We start from the raw sequence: 25389 nt of genomic DNA, 5'->3' as shown, positions 1-25389 counted from the left end.
GGTCGGATAATTGAGTGAATCCCTTCTCACACTGAGGGCAGGTGAACAGTCTCTCCCCAGAGTGAATGCGTCGATGAATTTCCAGCTTAGATGGGGCTTTGTATCCCTTCCCACACTCCCCACATTTGCATGGTTTCTCCATGTTTTGGGTGACCTCGTGTCTTTCCAGGTTGGACAATCAGTTGAAGCCTTGACCACACACAGAACATGTGTACGGTCTCTCCCTGCTGTGAATGCTGCAATGTTTTTTCAGGTTGTGTAACTGGTTAAAGTTCTTTCCACAGTCAGTGCTCTGGAACACTCTCACTCGGGTGTGTGTGTCTCGGTGCTTTTCCAGTCACACTGATGTTTAAAATCTTTTAAAATAGACTCAAAGGCCGATGATATTCAGGCCCGGATTAATCGAGTGACTCTGTGAGATTGGGATGTGATCATTGAAATTTCTGGCTGTAATTCCTCCTCTTCTAATATCCTGTAAAAATAATTTACAAAAGACATCACTGTCAGCACAGGCTAGAAATTCAGAACAGACAATTCTAGAGAACATTCTTTCCTCTCTCATTCCCCAAACACTGTAAATCTCCATCCCACACACTCTCCCTCCATTCTCACTCTGCTGTATCTAATATTCACCCTCCCAATTCTCCTGAAGATGCCGATTCAGGCTAATTGACAGATCCATGCTCAGTGCTTTCTGTCCTGGGCACAGAGATCATAACAAATAGGAGCTGCAGTCAACCATTCAGCCCATCAAACCTGCTCAACCATTCAATCTCATTGGCCGATCTACCTCAGCACCATTTTCCAAAACTAATCCCCATATCCCGCGATATCTTCAATATCTAGAAATGTATCAATGTTGGTCCTGAAAATACTTGATGACTGAGGCAATGTAGGACAGTGTTCCTGTTCTCTCTGTCGCCTAACTAATGGCGGCAGTTAATGTGCAGATTTTCTCAGGGAATGTGCGGGGCATCCATCACCCTATCAGAAGGAAAAAGATCCTCTCCTTTCTTAAGGAGAAAGTCGACATAGCTTTATTACAGGAAACCCATCTGGATTATGAGGAACACTTTAAATTGAGGCGGGATTGGATGGGGCAGTTTTTTTCACCTCTTTTTCATCGAGTAGCAGGGTTGTGGCAATGCTTATTATACACTATCCAAGCAGTCAGGGTAACTCTGCCGATTACAATGTGCATGTCAATTTCCTTTGTGCCGGTCCCTCCATCTCCCGTCCCTTTCCCTCCTCGTTTCTGGGTCCTTTCCTGGGCCCTTCACTGTACAATGGGAGTTATCTGTTATTTACAAGTGGACGGTGCCCTCCCATCCCCCCATTGATGAGCCTCCTCCCTTCCACCCCGCGCACTCCCTGTCCTGTTTTAAACCTTCCAATGGGGGTTCCTCTTCTTGTGTTTTTGTTCTAGGCTCTCTGGTCTCTGTGTCAGTTGGTTTCTGGTTGTCCCTCCTTGTCCCAGTAGCCCCCCCCCCTTTCCTGCCTGCTCCCTGTGATCCCGTTGGCTCCCGTACACCCACCTCCCTCCCCAGTGTTCCATCGGCCGCTGGCTTCAAACAGGTCCTGGAACAAGTTGGTGAATGGCCTCCACACTTTGTGGGAACCATCCTCTGACCCTCGGATGGTGAACTTGATCTTCTCCAGGTGGAGAAATTCCGATAGGTCTGCCAGCCAGTCTGAGCTGTGGGTGGTGCTGCTAATCGCCAGCCGAGCAGGATTCTCCAGCGGCCGATTAGAGAAGCAAAGGCAAGGGCGTCCACCCTCTTCCCCATGAATAGTTCTGGCTGGTCCTATACCCCGAAGACTGCCATTTGTTGGCACGGCCCCACCCTCATAACCATGGACATTGCCTCTAAATAGGCTGCCCAGAATTTGACATGTCTGGGGCATACCCAGAACATGTGGGCATGGTTTGCCAGGACCTGCTGGCACCATTCACATTTGTCCTCCATCTCCGGGAAGAACCTGCTCATTCGGGTTCTTGTCAGGTGTGCTCTGTGCACAACATTCAGCTGCATGAAGCTTAGCCTTGCGTAGAAGGTGGAGTTGGTCCCGTTCAGTGCTTCGCTCCAGAGTCCCCACCCTATTTCCGTCCCTCGCTCTTCCTCCCATTTTTCCTGGGTTTCGTCAAGTAAGGAGCGCATCCTTATTAAAAGTTGTCCGTACAGGTCCACAGTTTCCCTTCCCCAGACTGTCTGCGTCCAGTAACTCCTCTTGCATTGTGCTTCTCAGGGTTCCTGGGTATGCTGCTGTCTCCTTGCGGAGAAAGTTTTTGACCTGGAGCTCATCCCTGTTTGGTAGGTCCAGTCTGTCCGTCAGCACCTCTAAGGTCGCTAGTCTATTTCCCGTGTAAAAGTCCCTAACCATCAGTGTTCCCCGTCCTGTCTCCATCTCTTGAAGGTGGTGTTGAGAATGGCTGGTGCAAACCTATGGTTGCCGCAGATGGGGGCCATGATGGACACATCGGTCAGACTGAAATGCTGCCACATCTGGTTCCAGGTTTTCAGGGTAGCTGCCACCACTGGACTTGAGTGTTTTGCTGGCGGGGATGGGAGTGTTGCCGTGGCGAGGGCCCGGAGGGTCATTCCTGTACATGAGGACTCGTCCATCATCAACCATTTCATGTCTGGGCCCTTTACCCATCTCCTCACTCTTTCGGCCGTGGCTGCCCAGTGATAGTATTGCAAGTTCGGGAGGGCCAAGCCTCCCATGTTTCTTCTCCATTGTAGTACTGTTTTAGGGATTTTTGAATTCGTGCCCCTCCGCACAAACAATGTTAGGTGAGGTGGGTTGACCATGATCAATGGACCGGATTATGGGACTAGGATGGGGAGTCTGCCTCTGTGAGTGCTTTTTCTGAGGGTCAGTGCAGACTTGAAGAAGCAAATGGCCTCCTTCTGCACTATCGAGATTCTATGTCATCTATGTTATTTTAATTCGACTATGCTGTTAGTGTGTTTTGTAATATTTTGGGGTATGCGCCTTGCATTGTTATTCTTCTGTTTTTATATAATCTTACCCCCTTTCCCCGCTCACTATGTTAACCTGTTAACTGATCTGGCATTTCATCTAGAGGCTCTGGTCGCTCAAATATCCTGCTCTGAATTAATTCTGCAATGTGTTGCTTGTATTTATGCGGCAGTATCAGTTGTTCTACACTGTACCCATTTTCCATCAATATTTCTGTTATTCTGTTGCATTCATTATTTAAAAAATGGTAAAAAACATAAAAGAAATATTAAAAATCTGTCCAACTCATCCTTGAATATATTCAGTGACCCACAGACTCCACTGATCCCTGTGGAAGAGAATTCCATAGACTAATAGCCTTATGAGGGAAGAGATGACTGGAAATATATAAATAGCGACAGTACAATATTACACAACCAGAAATAATAGTAAATGTACTTTATTACAGACCATAAATAATATATCTAATTTAAAACCACTAGACATATCTCTAGCCGATATTAATTTACTGTCCCATTAAATGTCAGCCATCTCCTGGAGAAACCAGCCCTTCAATTGTGATAAAAGAAAATTACTGTGGGTGCTGGAATCTGAAATGAAAGAGAAAATGCTGGAAAATCTCAGCAGGTCTGGCAGCATCTGTAGGGGGAGAAAAGAGCTGACGTTTCGAGTTTGATGACTCTTTGTCAAAGAGTCATCGGACTCGAAACAACAGCTTTTTCTCTCCCTACAGATGCTGCCAGACCTGCTGAGATTTTCCAGCATTTTCTCTTCCTTTAATTGTGAACATCAGGAAAGGGACCATCCTTTAATTTATTATTTTTTTTTAAAAATGCATTTAATTCAAACTTGTATCAAAGTAGGTTACAGCAAATAAACACCCCGGGAAACATTCTTCCCAACAATCAACTATATGGTTTGTACAGATCCCCCCCGCGACGAACAGCTCCTCAAACATGGTCACAAACATCCCCCACCTTTTCTCAAACCCCCCTGCTGCACCCTTAACTCAGACTTTCTCTTCTCTAACCGCAGGAAGTCGTGCAAGTCACCCAACCGCGCTGCTACCACCGGTGGCGAGAGACCATCCTTTTAGCCAGACAAATAAATGTGTCAAGCTGAGGGAGCAAAGGATGGCAATGTCTTTAAGAGAGAGAGAGACCTGGGCCAAGCTTTGCAGAGTCTGCACCCTCCCTGGATTCACTTCCTTTCACTTCAGTTGCTGCAAGTGACCAATTGAAGGTGAGAATGAGAAAAGAAATGGAAAGGGGGGAGAAATGAAAGTGTTTCACTCACAGATGTTGGAGACAGGAGGATGTTTCCTTCACTTCCGCTGTGACATCACAATGGGCACTGCCCGAATCAGCCAATAGGAATTACTCTATTCCGCGCTGTCGTCACCGGGTTCCAGTGCGCAGCCCGGCGCTCCCCACCCCCCACCCGTTGTTTCGCCCGCCCCTTGAACAAGGGGGAAAAGAAACCGACAACAGAACCACCTCGAGAGAAGGATTCCAGGCAACCGGCTGACGGCCAGAGCGAGAAGCCAATCGGTGATCTCCCCGTGCCCATGACTGCGCATGTCCAAGGGAGAGGGGAGGCTGCGCATGTGCAAAGGGTAGCCCGCCTCCTGACCTTTTACCTGAGGTATTGACCAATGGCAAGAATTGTCCTCCTTTCTGGTCCTCCAGCTAATCAGCTCGGGCTTTGTGTGACTGCTCGATTGAACGTCACAAGAACGCAAACTTCCTCCCGTCTCCAACATCTGTGAGTAAAACATTTTCTTTTCTCCCCCTTTCCATTTCTTTTCTCATTCTCACCTTCAATTGGTCACTTGCAGCAACTGAAGGGAAAGGAAGTGAATCCAGGGAGGGTGCAGACTCTGCAAAGCTTGGCCCAGGTCTCTCTCTCTCTCGCTTAAAGACATTGACATCCTTTGCTCCCTCAGCTTGACACATTTATTTGTCGAGATCTTCTCAGAAGCCCAAATACGACATTCATGAACCCTGCCGCTGCCCAGCTTGTAATATAATTAGGAGCCAATTTAGCTCAGCTGGTTAGTGATGCAGAACAAGGTCAGACTGGTCCTCCCTCATGATTGTTGAAAGGAGGGCAGCACGGTAGTGCAGTGGTTAGCACTGCTGCCTCATGGCGCCGAGGTCCCAGGTTTGATCCCGGCTCTGGGTCACTGTCCGTGTGGAGTTTGCACATTCTCCCCGTGTTTGTGTGGGTTTCACCCCCACAACCCAAAGATGTGCAGGGGAGGTGGATTGGCCAAGCTAAATTGTCCCTAAATTAGAAAAAATGAATTGGGTACTCTAAATTAAAATAAAAAAATGATTGTTGGAAGGATGCCCTCAAGATTTCTTGCAAAAACTTTAGGTAGCAGTTTCAAGTCAACATTCCGAAAGAAAGATTGGCTAATAAGAGACACACTCCCGTGATCCTTGTCCGCTTCAGAATCAAACACATAAACCTCACAGAGAGTCGATGGCAGCATACTTGAGTCAAAGTGATAATACATACCCACAAATAGATCCAACAGTAAACCTCAAATCCCCTATAAAACCCACACCCACGGCCATGTGGTCCCAGCGCTTTACCTGGCTCAAGCTCCTTCATGGTCTTTGACATCGCTTCCCTAGAAAGAGTAGCGTTAAGAGCCTCATGCTGGCTTTCTGAGGCCTCCGGGAGATTCAAGGAAGAGAAATAATGCTCCACACCGCCAACACATCACCAGACTGCTCAGACCTGTATAATCCTGCATAGAATTCCCGAAATTTTGGTTTATTTCCTCCGTCTTCATGACCCTTTTCCCTCTGCCAAGCCGCACAGAGAAAATCGCTCCAAAGTCGGCGTTTGTATTTGCTCAGGTTGCTCCCAAACTCGTACAACTTCTGCCTCGCAAACTTTCAACTTTTCTCAACCTGCTGAGTAAATAGGGAGTCTTGCTGCGTTAACCTCCTGCAGCAATAGCTTACTTGGGCCTCCTTATAATCCTCCTCGGCGTTCGCCAAACAAACCTCCAGACGCCGCTGGTTCTCCAACACTTGCACCTTTTATTAGCAGGGTAAGAAATTATCCACCCTCCCCCACCCGGCATGAACTTCACACGGCTGAAGGGGGAAATACCAGGGGCCGAGTTAAAGAAAAGGAAGAACTCAAACTCTTCCTTAAAATGTGCAGTAAATAAAGTACCTCTTATCAGGAAGGCATCAAACCTTCACGTTCTTGACTTGGGGGTGAGCCCTCGAGCAGAAGCTCCTGGAAAATGGGGGGGGGGGGGGGGCGCGCGGGCGGGTGAGGTGGATTGGTGCAAAATTATAATGTTTCCTGTGTTGCAGGAGGACACCAGGTGTCGGATTGTCTTCGGCACAGAAAAGCCGTTGATTCTAGTATGACATTGATGTGGGGCTGGAAAGAACGTAAAAGCTCCGCCCCTCAGGTTCAAAGTTTTCCAAACATCCACATCCGCCCTAGCTTGAAACGGGGGGTGGGGGGGTTCTTGGTAATTGGGAGCTTATCTACCAGAGGATATAAGTGGCAGTTGAAGTCACCGTCCACAAAAATGTTAGTTGAAGCTAACTTTGCGAAATCCACAAAAGCCTTCGTAATTAACTCCGGGAGTAATTTGGGGATCCATAAGCATTCATTATTGAAACAACATCTCCATGCACCAAACCTCTAATGACCACATATCTATCTGCTTTGTCCTTTGTTCAGGTTTCAACTTTGAAAGGGATATTTTTATTCATAAAGATTGCCACACCCCTGCTACTTGATGAAAAAGGGGCAAAAAAACCTGCATCACCCAATCCCGCCTCAATTTAAAGTATTCCTCATCACAGAATCCCTACAGTGCAGAAGGAGGCCACTCGGCCCATCAAGTCTGCACCTGCCTTTGAAAGAGCACTCTACTTAAGCCCATGCCTCCAGTCTATCCGAGTCACCCAGTAACCCTACCCAACTTTTTTGAACACTAAGGGGCAATGTAGCATAGCCAATCCACCTAATTTGCACATCTTTGGACTGTGGGAGGAAACCTGAGATCCCGGAGGAAACCCACAAAGACACTGGGAGAATGTGCAAACTCCACACAGTCAGTCACCCGAGGCCGGAATTGAACCTGAGACCCTGGAGCTGTGATGCACCAGTGCTAACTACCGTGCCACCGTGTCAACCCCAATTGAGTTTAATCTAGATGAGTTTCCTGAAATAAAGCTATGTCGACTTTCTCCTTAAGAAAGGAGACAATCATTTGCCTTCTGATAGGGCGATGGATGGCCCATACATTCCCTGAGAAAATTTGATGATTAACTGCCGCCATTAGTTAGGCGACAGAGAGACAGGAACAGATTTTCACGCCACAATCGGGCGTGCGTCATTACCCCCTCCTCCAACTCACTTTACACCAGAGGCACCAAAGTTTCCCCAAACTGCTCCTTTCACAGATAAAAGCCCCGTCGGTACCAGAGTAGGATAAAGTCAACAACACATAAACCCTCCCATAATAACAAAAATACAAAAGAATCACGACCACAATAGATCCAAGGGGACATTCCTCAATAAGACTGAGGACCCGAAGGATTAACCCCACGGCCAGACTGTCGTTACCCTCAGGATACCTTCTCCAAAATGAGGAGAAGAAAAGTAACTTTTGTAAATTGTTTTTACAGGATATTAGAAGAGGAGGAATTGCAGACCGAAATCTCAAACGTCACGTCTCAATCTGACTGAGTCTCTCAATTCCTTGTAACTGAATATCACCGGACGTTGAATCTAGAAGGAGAAATGTTTGTCTTTTCTGTCTGCTTCAAAAGATCAGTGTGACTGGAAAAGCCCCGAGACACACACACATACCCGAGTGAGAGTGTTCCAAAGCACTGACTGTGGAAAGAGTTTGAACCAGTTACACTGACTGAAACGAAATCACACCATTCACAGCGGGGAAAGACCGTACACGTGTTCTGTGGACGAGGCTTCAATTGATTGTCCGACCGGGAGAGACACGAGGACACCCCCACCATGGAGAAACGGTGGAAATGTGGGGACTGTGGGAAGGGATTTTGGGCTCCATCTCAGCTGGAAGCCCATCGACGCAGTCACACTGGGGAGAGGCCGTTCACCTGCTCTGTGTGTGGAAAGGGATTCATTCAGTTATCCGCCCTGCAGAGACATCAGCGAGTTCACACTGGAGAGAGGCCGTTCACCTGCTCTCAGTGTGAGAAGGGATTCACTCAATCATCCAACCTGCGGACACATCAGCGAGTTCACACTGGGGAGAGGCCGTTCATCTGCTCTCAGTGTGGGAAGGGATTCATTCAATCATCCGAGCTGCGGACACACCAGCGAGTTCACACTGGGGAGAGACCGTTCATCTGCTCTCAGTGTGGGAAGGGATTCATTCAATCATCCGACCTGCGGACACACCAGAAAGTTCACACTGGGGAGAGGCCGTTCATCTGCTCCGAGTGTGAGAAGGGATTCCCTACTTTAAGGAGACTGCGGAGACACCAGCGACTTCATACTGGGGAGAGGCCGTTCATCTGCTCTCAGTGTGAGAAGGGATTCATAGAATCATCTGATCTGTTGAAACACCAGCGAGTTCACAGTGCGGAGAAGCCATTCACCTGCTCTCAATGTGAGAAAGGATTCACTACTTCATCGAGCCTGCGGACACACCAGCGAGTTCACACTGGGGAGAGGCCGTTCATCTGCTCTCAGTGTGAGAAGGGATTCACTCAGTTATTCAACCTGCAGAGACACCAGCGAGTTCACACTGGGGAGAGGCCGTTCACCTGCTTTCAGTGTGGGAAGGGATTCACTCAATTATCCCACCTGCAGACACACCAGCGAGTTCACACTGGGGAGAGGCCGTTAACCTGCTCTTAGTGAGAGAAGGGATTCAGATATCCATACACCCTGCGGGAACACTAGCGAGTTCACACCTGGAAGAGGCCATTCACCTGCTCTGAGCAGAAGAGACATTCAGTGATCCGTCCCAACTACGGAGACACTAGCGAGTTAATTCTGGGGAGAGACCATTCATCTGCTCTCAATGTGGGGAGGGGTTTTGTGATTCATCACACCTGTTGTTACTCCAACAAGTTCACAAATTACAGATGTTGGCTCCGTTGTTATTGTTTCTGCTCTCACTGACATCCAGGACTGCATTTTGTTCATTCTGACATCTGGTGAATGGTGATGATTGGAGGGTTTCTTTCTGCTGGACTGGCCGGTCTAACACCTCTGCCTCCGGTGGGCTGACCGTTTTTGAGCCTCGTTGTGATTACCTGGTTCCAAGTTTGACGAGGGGCACAGAATGAAAAGGTGTTTGCACGTTGGAAGATATTTAGTTCCCAAAGCAGCCATGTTGCCATGAAGATGGGCTATGGTGGTTACAGGGTTCTTTTGTCTAATTTATCTGGGTGTTTCTCGCATCTTTGTACCATTGGAACATAGGAGCAGGAGTTGGCCATTCAGCCCGTTGAGCCTGCTCCACCATTCAATACGATCATGGCTGATCATCCACTTCAATGGCTTTTTCCCCACACTATCCCCATATCCCTTTGTGTTATTGGTATTTAGAAATCTGTCAGTCTCTGCTTTAAACACACTCAATGAAGGAGCTCCCACAGCCCTCTGGGGTAGAGAATTCCAAAGATTCACAAGTTGTAGATTTCTATTGATCAAATGATTACCCCGTTCTATTCCCGTACGTACCCCTGTCGGTTTATTTCCCTCAAAAGCCCAACCAATTTCCTTTGGAAATATTCCATCATCTCCGCTTCTTCCCCCCTCGTAGGAAGTGGATTTCAGATATTTCCCAAATACTGCCAAACTCTGGTTCAATGCTAAGATTTTCTTCAAATGTAAACGAGAATCAAAGGGATAAGAAGGAGGCCATTAGGCCCACCATTCCCATGCTAGCTCTTTGAATGAACAATCTAATTGGTCCCATCACCCTGCAAGTTTATTTTCCTGCACCCTGCACAATCTATCCAGTTCTCTTTTGAAAGTTACAGGAGAATTTACTTCCTGCACCATAATGGGGCTGGTTTAGCACACTGGGTTAAATAGTTGGCTTTTAAAGCAGACCAAGGCAGGCCAGCAGCACGGTTCAATTCCTGTACCAGCCTCCCTGAAAAGGCGCCGGAATGTGGCGACTTGGGGCTTTTCACAGTAACTTTATTTGAAGCCTACTTGTGACAATAAGCGATTTTTATTTCATTTTAATTTCATTGTCAGGCAGTGAATCTCAAATCACAACAAGTCATTCTGTTTTAAATCAAATACCTTCATGAGATACTGTGTTTGGATTTTCACAGGGTATTTGAAATGAAGTGAAAGACATGGTTGTTACATAAAATCAAGTCTCAGTCTTTATGAGTGATCTTCATGAGTGGACCGAGTGTGATATATCCAAGGTTGGGAACTAGTTCTAAAAATAAATTACATTTATTATAGTGGCACAATGGCATAGTAGTTAGCACTGTTGCCTCACGCCACCAGGGGCCCATGTTCCATTCTGACCTTGGTCACTGTCTGCGTGTGGATTGTACATTCTCCCCGTGTCTGTGTGGGTTTCCTCCCACAGCCCTAAGATATATGGGTTAGGGGGATTGGCCCTGATAAATTGCCCCCCCCCCCCCCCCCCCCCAGTGTCCAGGGGTATGCAGCTTAGGTTATGGGTGAGTGGATATGGGGTGAGTTGAAGGGTTGGTGCCGACTCGATGGGCTGAACGACCTCCTTCTGCACGCAAGGGATTCTATATCTATTTCTATAACATCTTTCGTGACCACACAATCTCCTAAAACTTTTTACAGCCTTTGAAATACTTTTGAAGTGCACCCACTGTTGTAATGTCGGTAATTCTGCGTATGCCTCATTAATAATATTTCTTTTTAAAAATCAATCACTCGTCCAACTTCACTGTTATAAGTAACAAGGTTAAGGAAGCCATGTTAAACTCTGAAACGTGACTGGACCTTTATTTTAAAAATTCATTCTATATAAACCAAACTGTTTCTCGAAACTGATGAATGAGGCAAAATTGTTTAAAACAACAAATTGTTCCAGAATTTTGTAAAGCTACAGGGTATCATATCCTGCCAAAGTCTGGCTCAAGTCTAAGACTCATTGTTCAATCCAATCAAAGTTAGTAAGAAAGAAAGTGATTGTCTTCCATAAAACAGTCTTTTTCAACCACTGGATATTGTATTAACCAAATGTATTAATTAACGATTACTGTATTAATTAGCTACCAGTTAGTATCAGATGACTGATTAAGTAATGAGCCTTAATTGAGTGACAATTAAATAATCAAAAATGAATCAGTAGTTACAGTAAGAGACTGAGGTTTATTTGCTGTAAAAATGCAAAAGCTTAATTGCTGTGTATGTAAGATATGTGCAATCATGATAAATGTTCGGGCAAGAGAGACCTTCAAACTCTGATTAGCTTCAACATTTGAAACTGTCTGAATAAGGGATTGTATAGAATCAGATAAAGCGACAGTATGAAACAGTTCTATTGTATTCCTGTCTGAGATAATGAGAGAAGGTGGAGTCAGTAATTGGGGATCCAATTAAATTAATCCAGTGACCAAATTGACCAATGGCCATGTTACAACAGGCCCAACTCTGACAAGAGGTAATGGTCACTTTGGGGATAAAAGTAGAGATTCTGAAGGTCTTCCTTGCTGGCCAAGTACTGAAGATTTCCAAGGCCGAGTTCCAAAGAAATTACTGTCAAAGAAGGAGCCAGACTCCCGAGGCTGAATTCCACAAGAATTACTGTCAAAGAAGGAGCTAGAGAGCGTTACGCTTCTACAGACCGATCACCCACATTGAGTTGTAAAAGTCAATGTCTTAAAGTTTCTTTGAATAAACTTTTAAATTTAATATCAAGCAAATTCTATCTTTGTCTTAATTGCCTTGTCTGAACCAAAGTGAATTTATTAAATGGTAGGTTGGGTGTGGCTGAAATCAATAAAGTTCCAAATAACACGATCAGACAACAGAAATCTTAAATTTAACAACTTGCATTTCTATAGCATCTTTCACAACCACAGGACGTCACAAAGTGCTTTCCAGCCAATGAAGTACCTTTGAAGTGAAGTCACTGTTGCAATGTAGGAAACACAGCAGCCAATTTACACACAGCAAGATCCCACACACAGCAATGTGATAATGAGCAGATTATCTGTTTTTAGTGATGTTGATTGAGGGATAAATATTGACCAAGACACCGGGGATAACTCCCCTGCTCTTCTTCCAAATAGTGGCTGTGGGAACTTTTACACCCACCTGAGAGGGGCAGACAGGGCCTCAGTTTAACATCTTATTTGAAAGAAGGCTGTGCAGACTCCTTCAGTGCTGGGACCAGGAATGTTGGATGTGATTCTTGCCCTCGGGTCCCTGGACTGGGATTTGAACCAACAACCTTCTGACTCAGAGGTGAGAGAGCTGCCCACTGAGCCACGGCTGACATTATCGACATTGCAAAGTTAGAAAGGGAAAGTTACCTGTTAAAACTCCCACCCTTTGTCTCCCCTCTCACCCACTTTCCCTAAAGTACATCAATGTGACATGAAAAGGGGTGGCACGGTAATAATAGAAACCCCAGTATAAATAACAGGGATTTGATTGACAAATGTTGAAGTCTTGGTTCAGAGCCACAAATTTTGACTTCCCATTTGAGCCTCGGGCACCTTTCTGTGTCTATTGCTCGTGTCAATGACAGGCAGGAGACAGAGCTGGGGGCTGAATTTAGCTGAGAATAACAGGGCCTGTGCCCCAGTTGGGAAACTGCCATGGACATCGCACTAATAGAGAGACAGGAAGGTGCTGGAGGACTGACTGGGAAATGGGCCTCCAACCAATTGGTATATCGGTCACTCGGAGCTAAAGATAAACCCATCTCTTTAAATACATATACGGGGAAGAGGATGCAATGAAATCTGTCCCTTTTAACCTGCACAAAAGCAGGAGGCTCAGATTCACAGGCTGCAGGAGGAGACCATTTGGCCCATCATGCCCCTGCTATCTCTTTGGAAGGACTGACTGATTCATCCAACTGCTCTGCTCTTTCCCCACAGCCCTGCAAATTCTTATCTTTCAAGTATTTAGCCTTTGGAAAGATACTACTGAATCAGCGTTCAGGCAGATCAGAACAGCTCGCTGTGTCAAAAAATAAAATCTCATCTACCCACTGGCTCCTTTGTCAATTACCTTGGAGCAGTCACTTTCAAATCGAGCGGCACGACTTGAGGGTGGGTCCTGGGCGGGTATTGGGAAGGTCGTGCCGCGGGCGTCCCAGATCACGGAAATTGGTGCTAAACGGCGCAACCGCTTTTAGAATGCCGGCTCTTCCCCGCATGCGTGCCCCTAAGCAGTGTGCAGGCCTGGAGCCCAGCGGGGTAGAACACGGCCTCCTGATGTCAGTGCGCTGACCCAGGGGCAGAATTTTTTAAAAATAGCTGGAGTCTTCTGCCTGGAGTAGTGGCAGACAGCAGGCCACACTGACATCACGTGCTCTGGGCACGCGAGAGTGATTCCTCCATTTTGAGTTCCAGGGCCTCTGGTGAACAACCCATGAAGAAGAAGCTGTGAACAGGAACAAAGCAGCATAAAGACGATTACTTGGGGGATGCGTTATTCATTGTACCACTGGAAATCAGGATTCAAAGTGTGTAAAATGCAGGGAAGCACTGGGAAATGAAAGTTTAAAACCCTCAAAACTTCAAAGACATTTGACGACGAAACATGGCGAGTTTGAGGATAAATGTCTTTATTTTTTTCAATGGATGCAGTGAGATCTTAAATCATCAGCTGAAGTCATTGTCAGGAACGTAACATTGAATAACAAAGCAAGTGAGATTGTGAGGAGCAAGCAGACTCACCTGTCACATTAAAGGTCAGTGAAAATGGTGGGTCACGAAGGTTGGCCAGTGAGGGTCACATAGGTCAGCCGATGTGGCTCGCAAAGATTGGCTGACGTGGGTCGCGAAGGTCGACCGGTTGGCAAAAATGGGTACTCAGTAAAAACGTTTGAAAAACACTGCCTTAGAGTGGCTCACTTTCTGTGAAAGAGTCTGTCACTCCCTCTTACCCGCTATCCTTAATGTGCATCAGTCTAATCAAGAAAAGTCAACAAAAATCAAATATGTTTTCTGATAAAAGTTTATTAATGAAACTGAACATGGTTATAAAAAGCAGAAAATGAGTTGAGGCTCAAAGACAGCCAGAGTAAAAGGATATTTACAATGTTCTGGGCCCAAATGGTTTCTCTTTGGCTCCCCAAATGGGTTCTCTCTGGCTCCTCTGTTAGCTGTTCCTGTGACTCCCCACTTTTGGCACCAGGGCACATTCAGCCTGTTTGGGGGTCGATGAGTCTGGAAGCTCTACGTGTTTAGGTTTGGTGATGTCAGTACATTGTAGTCACTAAAAAGAGTGGTGATTCCAAGGAGAATAGTTGGAGTCAGCCACTTTATCATAATTGGCTGTTAGACTTCACCTCATTATAACACATTTTTGTAATTAATAATTTGTACTGTACATACGCTCAGTGATTAAATATATTCAATAGCATCTCCCTTTAAGTGTCAGATACTCTAATGTAGCTTTAGACTTGTATAACAGCTTTCAGGGCCACTGGATTTCTCAATGCACTTTCCAGCTAATGATGTACTTTCTGAGGTGTAGTCACTGTTGTGTAGGAAACGTGGCAGCAAATTTAGGCAAAACAAGATAGGAACACAGGAACAGGAGAATGCCCTTCAGCTCTTTGAACCTGCTGCCCAATTCTATAAGATTATTGCTACTCTGGCTGAGACTTTCCTGTCTCACCCCCATAACCCTTGTCTCCTCTGTCAATAATCTGTCAAACTCTGCCTTGACTATATTCAATGACCCAGCCCCACTGCTCTCTGATGAAGAGAATTCCAGACTAAACACCCTCTGTGAGAAAAACATTTTCCTCAATCTCCATCTGAATGGTGGATCTCATATTGATAAACTGTATCCCCTAGTTCTAGTCTCTCTCATATTTGGAAACATCTTCCTAATTTCCACCCTATTAAATCACCTCAGGATTGTAAAAGTTTCTATAAGTGACTAAGGACCTAACATGTTCAACCTTTCTGCATAAGAGAAGCCCTTCATCCTGAGAATGAGTCGAGTGAGCCTTCTCTGAACTGCTGCGAACACAATTATATCTTTGTGTTTCAAACAAAGTGAAGAACTAGTGCACAATATTCCAGATGTGGTCTCACCAAGGCCCTGCACAGCTGTAACTTTCATTCCCCTTGTGGGAAACATTAATATTCCAGTTGTTTTCCTAATCACTTAATGTACCTTCATATTAACATTTTATGATTCCTGTACCAGGACACACAGATCCCTCTGTAATACTGAGTATTGAAATCTCTCTCCATTTAAATAGAATTGTGTTTCTCTATTCTTCTTGCCGAAGTGAACACATTCAAATTTCCCCACATTCTATTCCATCTGCAAATTGTTGCCCACTCACCTAACCTGTCTGTATCTGTTTGTAGTCTCCTTACAACATATTGACAGTTAACAAACAGCAATAGGATAATAATGATCTGTTTTAGTGATGTTTATTGAGGGATATATATTGACCAGGACACCTGGGATAACTCCCCTGCTCTTCTTCAAAAAGAATGATGTGGGATATTTTATATTCACCAAAGGAGGAAAATGGGACCACAGTTTCACACATCATTTGAAAGATGGCACCTCAAAAGAGCAGCACTCCCTCAGCACTGCACTAGAGGACAGCCGTGGTTTTGTTCTCCAGTCCTGATTGAGAAATGAACCCAGAACCTTTGGAACTGAGAGGCAGGAGTGTTATCCACTGAGCCCTGACTGACGGTGAAGGTGAAGAAGACTGGGAGGAAACATATGTGGAGCATCAAAACCATCACAGACCAGGTGGACCTTATGGCATGTTTATTTGATGTCCATTCTATGTCATTTCAATCAGATTGGAATTGTTGATTTCACACCAATGGATTTGTTTGGGGGCGATGCTGAAAGTGAACTGTTTTATTGTAAAATAATTTCAGCTGAGAGTCCCTGAATGAATGTGGAGAGATCACAAACAGCAGTTCTTAAAAAGACACTGAGCAAATCACCCAGCAATCAGCAGACCCAACTGAACTACAGGAAGGACATGACACAGGGTGTGCAATTCAAATTTGGTTCATTTGTCCTAAATCCAGAATTTTAAACTCCATCTCAGTTACAGGCGTCTCGAACATCAGCAAAAATAAGCCCCAACCTTCAGCATCAATAAGATTTGGTACAGCAACAACAGCAGAATCACTCTTTGTCTCAAACAATAAATCTGTGTCCCCAATCTCTACCTCCTCCCTACTGGTTGTAACACTACTTCATCCCACTATCCTCCTCCTGCTTTTCCCCCAATTCTCCTCCCCTGAAGGTGCTGACTCTCGGGTTCAGTTTCACTCACACCTATTCCCTCCCCAATATGTCACCCAGGTGACTAAATCTTTACACCTGAAGTTAACAATCTGTTCTGCAAAGGGAGACGTCACAAACAAATCCAGTGACTGTGTGTCAGGGTTGGGTCACTGCTCCCTCCCGCTGCCCCACTCTTGATCCCAGTCCCAGGAGTTTGGAGACTGGGCTCCACATGAGTAATGGCGGCCGCGGCTCCCACAATTCCCCGCACTGGAGAAAGGCTCTATCCGCCGCGTGGGTAGGCGGCCCGGGACTGCGCATGTGCAAGAGTGAGGGGCAGCTGCGCATGTACGGAGAAGAGTCAACACCCTGATCTTCCTGCTGAAGTGTTGACCAATGGGAAAAATTGGAGGACCGGAAGGACTCTGGTTCTCCAGTCAATCAGTGCGCCGGATTTGTATGAATGAAAATTGAGCTTCACAGACGGAAACTGTCTCCTGTCTCCAAACATCTGTGAGTAACACACTTTATTTTCTCTCCCTTTTCATTTCTTTTCTCATTCTGACCTTTACTTGGTGACTTGCAGCAACTGAAGGGAAAGGAAGTGAATCCAGGGAGGGTGCAGACTCTGGAAAGCTTGGCCCAGGTCTCTCTCTCTCTTAAAGACATTGACATCCTTTGCTCCCTCAGTTTGATACATTAATTTGTCTGGTTAAAAGGATGGTCTCTTTCCCAATGTTCACAATTAAAGGGCTGGTTTCCCCAGGAGATGGCTGACATTTAAAGGGTCAGTAAATTAATATCGGACAGAGATATGCCTAGTGTGAAATAATACAGATTCGATATATTGATGGTTCTGTAATAAAGTACATTTAATATTATTTCTAGTTGTGTAATATTGTACTGTAGAGGGCAGCATGGTGGTGCAGTGGTTAGCACTGGGGACCCTGGTTCGGTCCCAGCCCCGGGTCACTTTCCATGTGGAGTTTGCACATTCTCCCGCGTCTGCGTGGGTCTCACCCCCATAAACCCAGAAAGATGTGCAGGATAGGTGAATTGACCATGCTAAATTAGCCCTTGATTGGAAAAAAATTAATCGGGTACTCTGAATTTAATTTTTTTTAAATACATATATTGTACTGTAGCTACATTATATATTTCCAATCATCTCTTTCCTCGGAGGGTTGTTTGTCTCTGGATTTCTCTTCCACTGGGATCAGTGGAATTGAATATTTTCAAGGATGAGTTCTACCAATTTCTGATTGACAAGGGAGTCGAGGGTTTTGGGGAATAGGCAGGAAAATTAAGAATTCTCTACCCCAGAAGAGTGTGGAACCTCAGTCATTAAGGATTTGCAAGATAGAGATTGATAGGTTTCTAGATATTACAGATATCAAGGGATATAGGGCATTGTGGGGAAATGGTGCTTATGTAGATCAGCCAATGATCTCATTGAATAGCTGAGCTGGTCTGAAGGGATGAATAGCCGATTGCAGCTCCTATTTCTTTAAAAAAATATATATATTTATTAAAGTTTTTTAACACAATATTTCTCCCTTACAAACAATAACCCCCCCCCCCCCCCCCCCCCAACGTAACAAAAAAAACCCCGAGAAATCGCGCAGAGCAAGATATATACATGGCAAGATGATATATTTACCCAGCTTTGTACACTGGCCCTCATTCGTACGTGCCAGTTTCCCCAACCCTTCATGTTATCTCTTGCTCATCCACCCTCCCTGGCAGTCCCCCCTTCCCCCCCCCCCCTCCCAAGACGTCTCCGCCCCTCCCCCCCCCCCCCAAAGTTGCTGCTGCTGCTGACCGACCTTCCTTTAACGCTCCGCGAGATAGTCTAGGAACGGTTGCCACCGCCTGTAGAATCCCTTAGCAGACCCTCTCAAGGCGAACTTAATCCTCTCCAACTTTATGAACCCAGCCATATCATTTATCCAGGCCTCCGGGCTGGGGGGCTTCGCCTCCTTCCACATTAGCAAGATCCTTCGCCAGGCTACTAGGGACGCAAAGGCCAGAATGCCGTCCTCTTTCGCCTCCTGCACTCCCGGTTCATCCACTACTCCAAATATTGCTAGCCCCCAGCCTGGCTTGACCCGGACTTTCACCACCTGAGATATTGCTCCCGCCACTCCTCTCCAGAGCCCCTCCAGTGCCGGGCATGACCAAAACATATGGACATGGTTCGCCAGACTCCATGAGCACCTTCCACATCTGTCCTCTACCCCAAAGAACCTACTCATCCTCGCCCCCGTCAAGTGCGCTCTGTAGACCACCTTAAATTGTATCAGGCTGAGCCTGGCACACGAGGAGGAGGAATTAACCCTACCTAGGGCATCAGCCCACAGACCTTCCTCGATCTCCTCCCCTAGCTCCTCCTCCCATTTACCCTTCAACTCTTCTGCCAGCGCTTCCCCCTCTTCTTTCAACTCCTGGTGTATTTCCGACACCTTGCCCTCCCGACCCATACACCCGAGATCACCCTATCTTGAACTTCTTGTGCCGGGAGCAACGGGAATTCCCTCACCTGTCACCTCACAAAAGCCCTCACCTGCTGCAGCTCCTATTTCTTATGAACCTCTCAGTCCAAGAGATGAAGTGGTCAGTGTGGATGTATTGATCAGCCTGAATCAGCACCTTAAGAAGAATTGGGAGGGTAAATATTAGATACAGCAGAATGAGAATGGAGGGAGAGTGTGTGGGATGGAGATTTACAGCTTTTGGGGAATGCGAGAGGAAAGAATGTTTCATAGAAATTAAATTGTCTGTTCTGAATTTCTGCCCTATACTAAATGTGATGTCTGTTGTGAATTCTACTTGCAGGATATTAGAAAAGGAGGGATTACAGACAGACATCTCAAACCAAAAGTCCAGATCTCTCAGAGTCACTCGATTATTAGGTTTGTGACTATCAACAGCCTCCTAATCTGGAAGGAGAAATGTTTGTCTGCTTCAAAATATTTCAGACATCAGTGTGACTGGAAAGCACTGCGACACACAGGCAGCTGAGTGAGAGTGTGGAAAGAGCTTTAACCGGTTTCACAGCCTGAATAGTCATCGTACCATTCACAGCGGGGAGAAATCATCCACATGTGAGTGGTAAAGGCTTCAACTGCTTGCCCAATCTGGAGAGACACTCGGGCAAGCGCACCATGGAGAAACTGTGGAAATGTGGGGATTGTGAGAAGAGATACAATGTACCATCAGTGCTGGAAGCTCATCGACGCAGTCACACCGGGGAGAGGCCATTCACCTGCTTTCAATGTGGGACGGGATTCATTCTGCAATCCCACCTGCACAGACATCAGCGAATTCACACTGGGTAAAGCCGTTCACCTGCTCTCAGTGTGGGAAGGGGTTCAGTGATTCATCCACTCTGCAGAGACACCAGCGAGTTCACACTGGGGAAAAGCCATTCACCTGCTCTCAGTGTGGGAAGGGATTCACTCAGTTATCCCATCTGCAGAAACACCAGCGAGTTCACACTGGGGAGAAGCCATTCACCTGCTCTCAATGTAGGAAGAGATTTGCTCAGTTATCCAGCCTGTGGACACACCAATGGGTTCACACTGGGGAGAATCGATTCACCTGCTCTCAGTGTGGGACCGGATTCACTCTGCAATCCCACCTGCACAGACATCAGCGAATTCACACTGGGGAAAAGCCGTTCACCTGCTCTCTGTGTGGGAAGGGGTTCAGTGATTCATCCACTCTGCAGAGACACCAGCGAGTTCACACTGGGGAAAAGCCATTCACCTGCTCTCCGTGTGGGAAGGGATTTACTCAGTTATCCCACCTGCAGAAACACCAGCGAGTTCACACTGGGGAGAAACCATTCACCTGCTCTCAGTGTGGGAGGGGATTTTGTGATTCATCGCACCTGCGGAGACACCAACAAGTTCACAAGTGATTACAGGGATTGGATTCTGCTGATTTTGTTTCTGCTCTCAGTTACATCCAGGACTGCATTTCGTTCATCTGACAGTTGGACAATGGGGATGGTCGGAACTTTTCTTTCTGCTGGACTGACCGGTCTGACTAATTTGCCTCCAGTGGGCTGATGCTTTTTGGGCCTTGTTGCGATTTTGGCTTCAAATTGCACATGAACCACAGAGTGAACGGGGTTTGGAAGTTCGAAGATAATTATTTCTCATTTCTGTTTGGAAACCCCCAAAGCATGCCATGTTGCCATGAAGATGGCCATGGTGGTTACAGGGTTCTTTTGTCTAATTTATCTGGGTGTTTCTCACAGAAGGAAACTATCGGTGTGAGAGGTACGTTGTCTGAGGTGGACTGAGAAACTACATTAAATGGTATGTTCCGAGATAGGCAGTAGCTAATATTTAAGGAATTATTACATATTGACCAAGGGGTCAGTTAGCACAGCTAGCTGGACGGCCGGTTCGTGATGCGGCACAATGCCAACAGCGTGGCTTCAATCACCCGAGCGGCTTTGGTTATCCATGAAGGCCCAGCCTTGTCAACATTGCCCCTCAACTGAGGTGTGGTGACCCTCAATTTAAATCACCACCAGTCAGTTCTCTCTCTCTCTCAAAGGGGAGAGCAGCCGATGATCTTTTTGGGAATTTTAACGACTTTAAATTCAAATATTTACATCAAATATAGATTCCTTTCAGAAACAAATATCAAACAGGAAAAGTGATGCAAGTGTGGCAACAAGAAAGTTAAAGATTCCTTTTGATCAAAGGAAGGGACCCATAAACTGGACAAAATAGTAGTAAGTCTGAAGTTTCAGGGGCAGCACGGCGGCACAGTGGTTAGCACTGCTGCCTCATAGCGCCGAGGTCCCAGGTTCGATACCGGCTCTGGGTCACTATCTGTGTGGAGTTTGCACATTCTCCCGTGTTTCCGTGGGTTTCGTCCCCACAACCCAAAGATGTGCAGGGTAGGAGGATTGGCCAAGCTAAATTGCCCTTTAATTGGAAAAGTGAATTGGGGACTCTAACTTTAAAAATAAAAATCCTGAGATTTCGGAACTTGTTTAGAATTCAGCAAAGGAGGACCAAGAAACTGATAAAGGTAAAATAGAATATGAGAGCAAACTGGCGATAAACATAAAAACCGACTGGAAAAGCTCCTATAGGAATGTGAAAAGGAAAAGATTAGCAAAGACCAATGTGGGTCCATTCCAGACAGAGAGAGGAGAGTTTATAATGGGGAATAAGGAAATGGTAGAGAAACTAAACAATGTGTCTGCCGTCATGGAGGAAGACACATTAATTGTCCCAAAAACACTAGGGAACCAAGGGACTAGTGAGCACAAGGGACTGAAAGAGGTTAGAATTGGTGAAAAAATAGTAATGGAGACATTAATGTGGCTGAAAGTTAATAAATCCCCAAAAGCTGCTGCTCTACATCCCAGAGTGTTGAAAGAGGTCGCTGTAGTGATAGTGGATACATTGGTGATCATCACAAATGGGGCTGATTTAGCACAGGGCTAAAGAGCTGGCTTTTAAAGCAGACCAAGGCAGGCCAGCAGCACGGTTCAATTCCCGTACCAGCCTCCCTGAACAGGTGCCGGAATGTGGCGACTAGGGGCTTTTCACAGTAACTTCATTTGAAGCCTACTTGTGACAATAAGTGATTTTCATTTCATTTCATTTTCATTTCATTCATTCAAAATTCGATAGATTCTGGAATGGTTCCTGCAGATTGGAAGGTGGTAAATGTAACCCCAATATTAAAGGAGGGAGAGAGAAAACGGGGAACCACAGACCCATTAGCCTGACATCAGTAGGAGGGAAAATGCTACAATCTATTATAAAGGATGTGATAAGACACGAATTACGAGCAGCAGTAGGCCACCCGGCCCCTCGAATGGCCTACTGCTGCCCCATTTCATCTGATCGTAGTATTTTTGTGAATCTTTGTTGCACCTTCTCCAAGGCCTCGATTTCCTTTTTCTAAATGGCGATCACAAATGTTGACAGTACTGCCTGTGTAATCTAACCCTGGTTCTAAACAAGTTTAACGTATTGAACAATTCTAACCCTCAAAAATTGAACCTTATTTTGGGGCCCCACACTTTAGGACAGATGTGAAGTTCTCAGAGAGGGTGCAGAGGAGATTTACGAGAATGGCACCTGGGATGAGCAACGTCAGTTAATTGGAGAGACTGGAGCAGATGAAATTTCTCTCTATAGATCTATCCCTTTTCATTTATATCCCTCAGGTGCCCCTCCACCTTCCTTTGGGAAACATTCCAATGTCTCTGCTTCGAATCCACTCGTAGGAAGTGGATTCCTGGTATTTACCACTTTTCTTTAAGTGCAAATGCGGCTCAGAAAGCACAGAAGGAGCCCAATCCACCCCTTATGTCTATGCTGACTCTGAACATTATACATAACAAGGTCAAGGAAGCCATTTTAAACTCGACTATGTGACAGGAACTTTATTTCAAAAGGTAACACTGTATCAACCTAAATGCTTGAATAAGCTGCATAGCAACAGAAATTGTTTAAACTAAGAATTTATTTTATCATTTTGATCAGCTACACAATATTATGTTTTGTCCAATCTGGCATCAAGTATAAGGCAGATACTTCAGTCCAATCACGATGAGTAAGAAAGAAAGCTATTGTCTTCCAAACTTGTCTTTTTGAATCAGTGGATCTTGTAGTAACCAAATGTATTAATTAAAGATTACTGTACTAATTAGCTAATTAGCTACCTGTCAGTAACAGATGATTAAGTACTGACCTTAATTGAGCTACAATTAATGAATCAGTAATTATAGTAAAAGACTGAGTTTTATTTGCTGTAAACAAAGAAAACCTTATTTGCTGTGTATGTAAAGAATGTGCAATGAAGTGAGTGGCATGGTGGTGCAGTGGTTAGCACTACTGCCTCACTGTGCTGAAGACCCGGGTCGATCCCCGCTCCGGGTCACTGTCTGCATGGGTCTCACCCCCACAACCCAAAAGATGTGCAGGGTAGGAGGATTTGCCACGCTAAACTGTCCCTTCATTGGAAAAAATGAATTGGATACTCTAAATTTATTATAAAAAAGAATGTGCAATGAGGATAAATGTACTGGCAAGAGAGACCTTCACGCTCTGATTAGTGTCAACATTTGAAACTGTCTGAATAAGGGATTGTATAGAATCAGATAAAGGGATAATAAGAAACAGTTCTATTGTATTCTTGTCTGAGATAATGAGAGAAGATGGTGACCGTAATTGGGGATCCAATTAAAATAATCCAGTGACCAAATTATTATATTTTTTTAAATGTTTTTTATTGTATTTTTGAACAGAGTATATTTTGCCGTTACGTACACAGGATATGATATATCTATATATATATGTAAGCAGGCACCCGTTTGTGCCGGCGAGGCACTTCCGGAGGGCAATCCTCGAGTGGGTCTGGTGCCGGTGTTGCCCCTCGCCTCTCCCGGTCGGATTTTGCCGCCGTTGTCTTCATGTGCACGCTGCTGCTTTAGCCGGCCCTCCCGTCCTCCACCTGTGTTCTCCTTTTTCTCTGTTCCTGTGGATGTCAAGTTGGTTAATGTTTCCCAGCCTCCCACCCCCCCCCCCCCTCCACCTCCCTGGCTCTCCTCTATTGTTCCCTGTCTCTCTTCCCCCCCCCCCCCCCGCTCTCACCCCCCCCCCCCCCCCCCCCGTGGTTCGCCTTTCCTTCCTCCTAGAATGAGTTGCCCCCCCCTCCCGTTCTATCTCCCCCTCTCATGCTTTGGCTATCCAGTGACCAAATTGACTAATTGTCATGTTACAACAGGCCCAACTCTGACGTGAGGTAATGGTCACTTTGGGGATAAAAGTAGAGGTTACGAAGGTCTTCCTTGCAGGCCAAGTACTGAAGACTTCCGAGGCCGAGTTCCAAGGAAATTACTGTCATAGAAGGAGCCAGACTCTCGAGACTGAATTCCACAAGAATTACTGTCAAAGAAGGAGCCAGAGAGGGTTACGCTTCTACAGACTGATCACCCACATGAAATTGTAAAATTCAATATCTTAAAGTTGTTCAGTAAACCTTTTTCATTTAATAAACTTCTTTTAAAATTTACCATCCAGAGAATTATGCCTTTGCCTTAATTGGTTAAAGTCTTGTCTGACCCAAAGTGAATTTATTAAATGGTAAGTTGGGGGTGGCTGAATCAGTTAAGTTCCATCAAACAAGATCAGATGACAGAAGTCTTCAATTTAAAAACTTTCATTTCTATAGCGCCTTCCACAACCACTGGATGTCCCATAGTGCTTTGCAACCAATGCAGTGCTTTTTGAAAAACTCTTTATTTTTATTTTCTCACGGCACACAGAAACAAAAGGTTAAAATGGTTCGAATTGTCCACATCAATCATTGGCATTGTTGACAGAAACATAAAAGACACAGTATAACAAAGTCACTTTTAGTTTTGAGAATCAAGTTACATGTGCAGACAGATGTTGATACAGCAGATAAACAAGAGTTTGATGATAATAACTGGTCCGTATAAAAGTTGTTTCCTTACATAGAGCACCAGTGAAAAATGACCACGGAAATATATGGGAAAACACGGTTTTAAAAAAAGGCAAATAAAATGTATATAATGAGTGGGGCTTGGTTGGGTGCGGGAGTGCTCTCTGTGGTTTAGTTCATGTGAATAATATTCCCGTTACTGGCAGCCACCTTTGAAATAATGTTTGGCTCTGGGAGTGGAATGCATGTGGGATTCTGTCCATCTCAAATCGCTCTCTGACTTCGGATCACCAAGTTTCACAGGTTGGGGGAATGGGTTTCAGCTATTTGAGGACAACACCCTTCATGACAGCAAAACTTGTAAAAGATTGTGTTGTTTTCTTCGTTCCATCTCTTCTGGAATTGTCCCTCACAGAGCAGCTGGAGGGGGGTCTGTGGGATGTCCATGTGCAACACCTCAGCCAATGTTTTGAATATCTTATCCCAATCTCTCTCAAATTTGGCCACAAT

The 25389-nt window shown here is 45.5% G+C and overlaps 2 protein-coding genes across 2 annotated transcripts; both read left to right on the top strand.

The window, feature by feature from the left end:
• Positions 1–4451: 4451 nt before the first annotated feature.
• Positions 4452–10632, top strand: LOC140422437 (uncharacterized). Its single transcript, XM_072507454.1, has 2 exons — positions 4452–4749; positions 7659–10632. The coding sequence occupies exon 2, from the start codon at positions 8008–8010 to the stop codon at positions 8872–8874; it is 867 nt and encodes a 288-aa protein (XP_072363555.1). The 5' UTR covers positions 4452–4749; positions 7659–8007; the 3' UTR covers positions 8875–10632.
• A 6180-nt stretch (positions 10633–16812) lies between these two features.
• Positions 16813–23976, top strand: LOC140422445 (uncharacterized). The gene is made up of 2 exons (XM_072507466.1): positions 16813–16944; positions 19267–23976. The coding sequence occupies exon 2, from the start codon at positions 19706–19708 to the stop codon at positions 20351–20353; it is 648 nt and encodes a 215-aa protein (XP_072363567.1). The 5' UTR covers positions 16813–16944; positions 19267–19705; the 3' UTR covers positions 20354–23976.
• Positions 23977–25389: the final 1413 nt, after the last annotated feature.

The sequence above is a fragment of the Scyliorhinus torazame genome, chromosome 5 (assembly GCF_047496885.1).
Source record: "Scyliorhinus torazame isolate Kashiwa2021f chromosome 5, sScyTor2.1, whole genome shotgun sequence".
NCBI lineage: Eukaryota > Metazoa > Chordata > Chondrichthyes > Carcharhiniformes > Scyliorhinidae > Scyliorhinus > Scyliorhinus torazame.
Note: the sequence above shows the minus strand (reverse complement) of the source record. Positions and strands in the feature narration are given on the sequence as shown.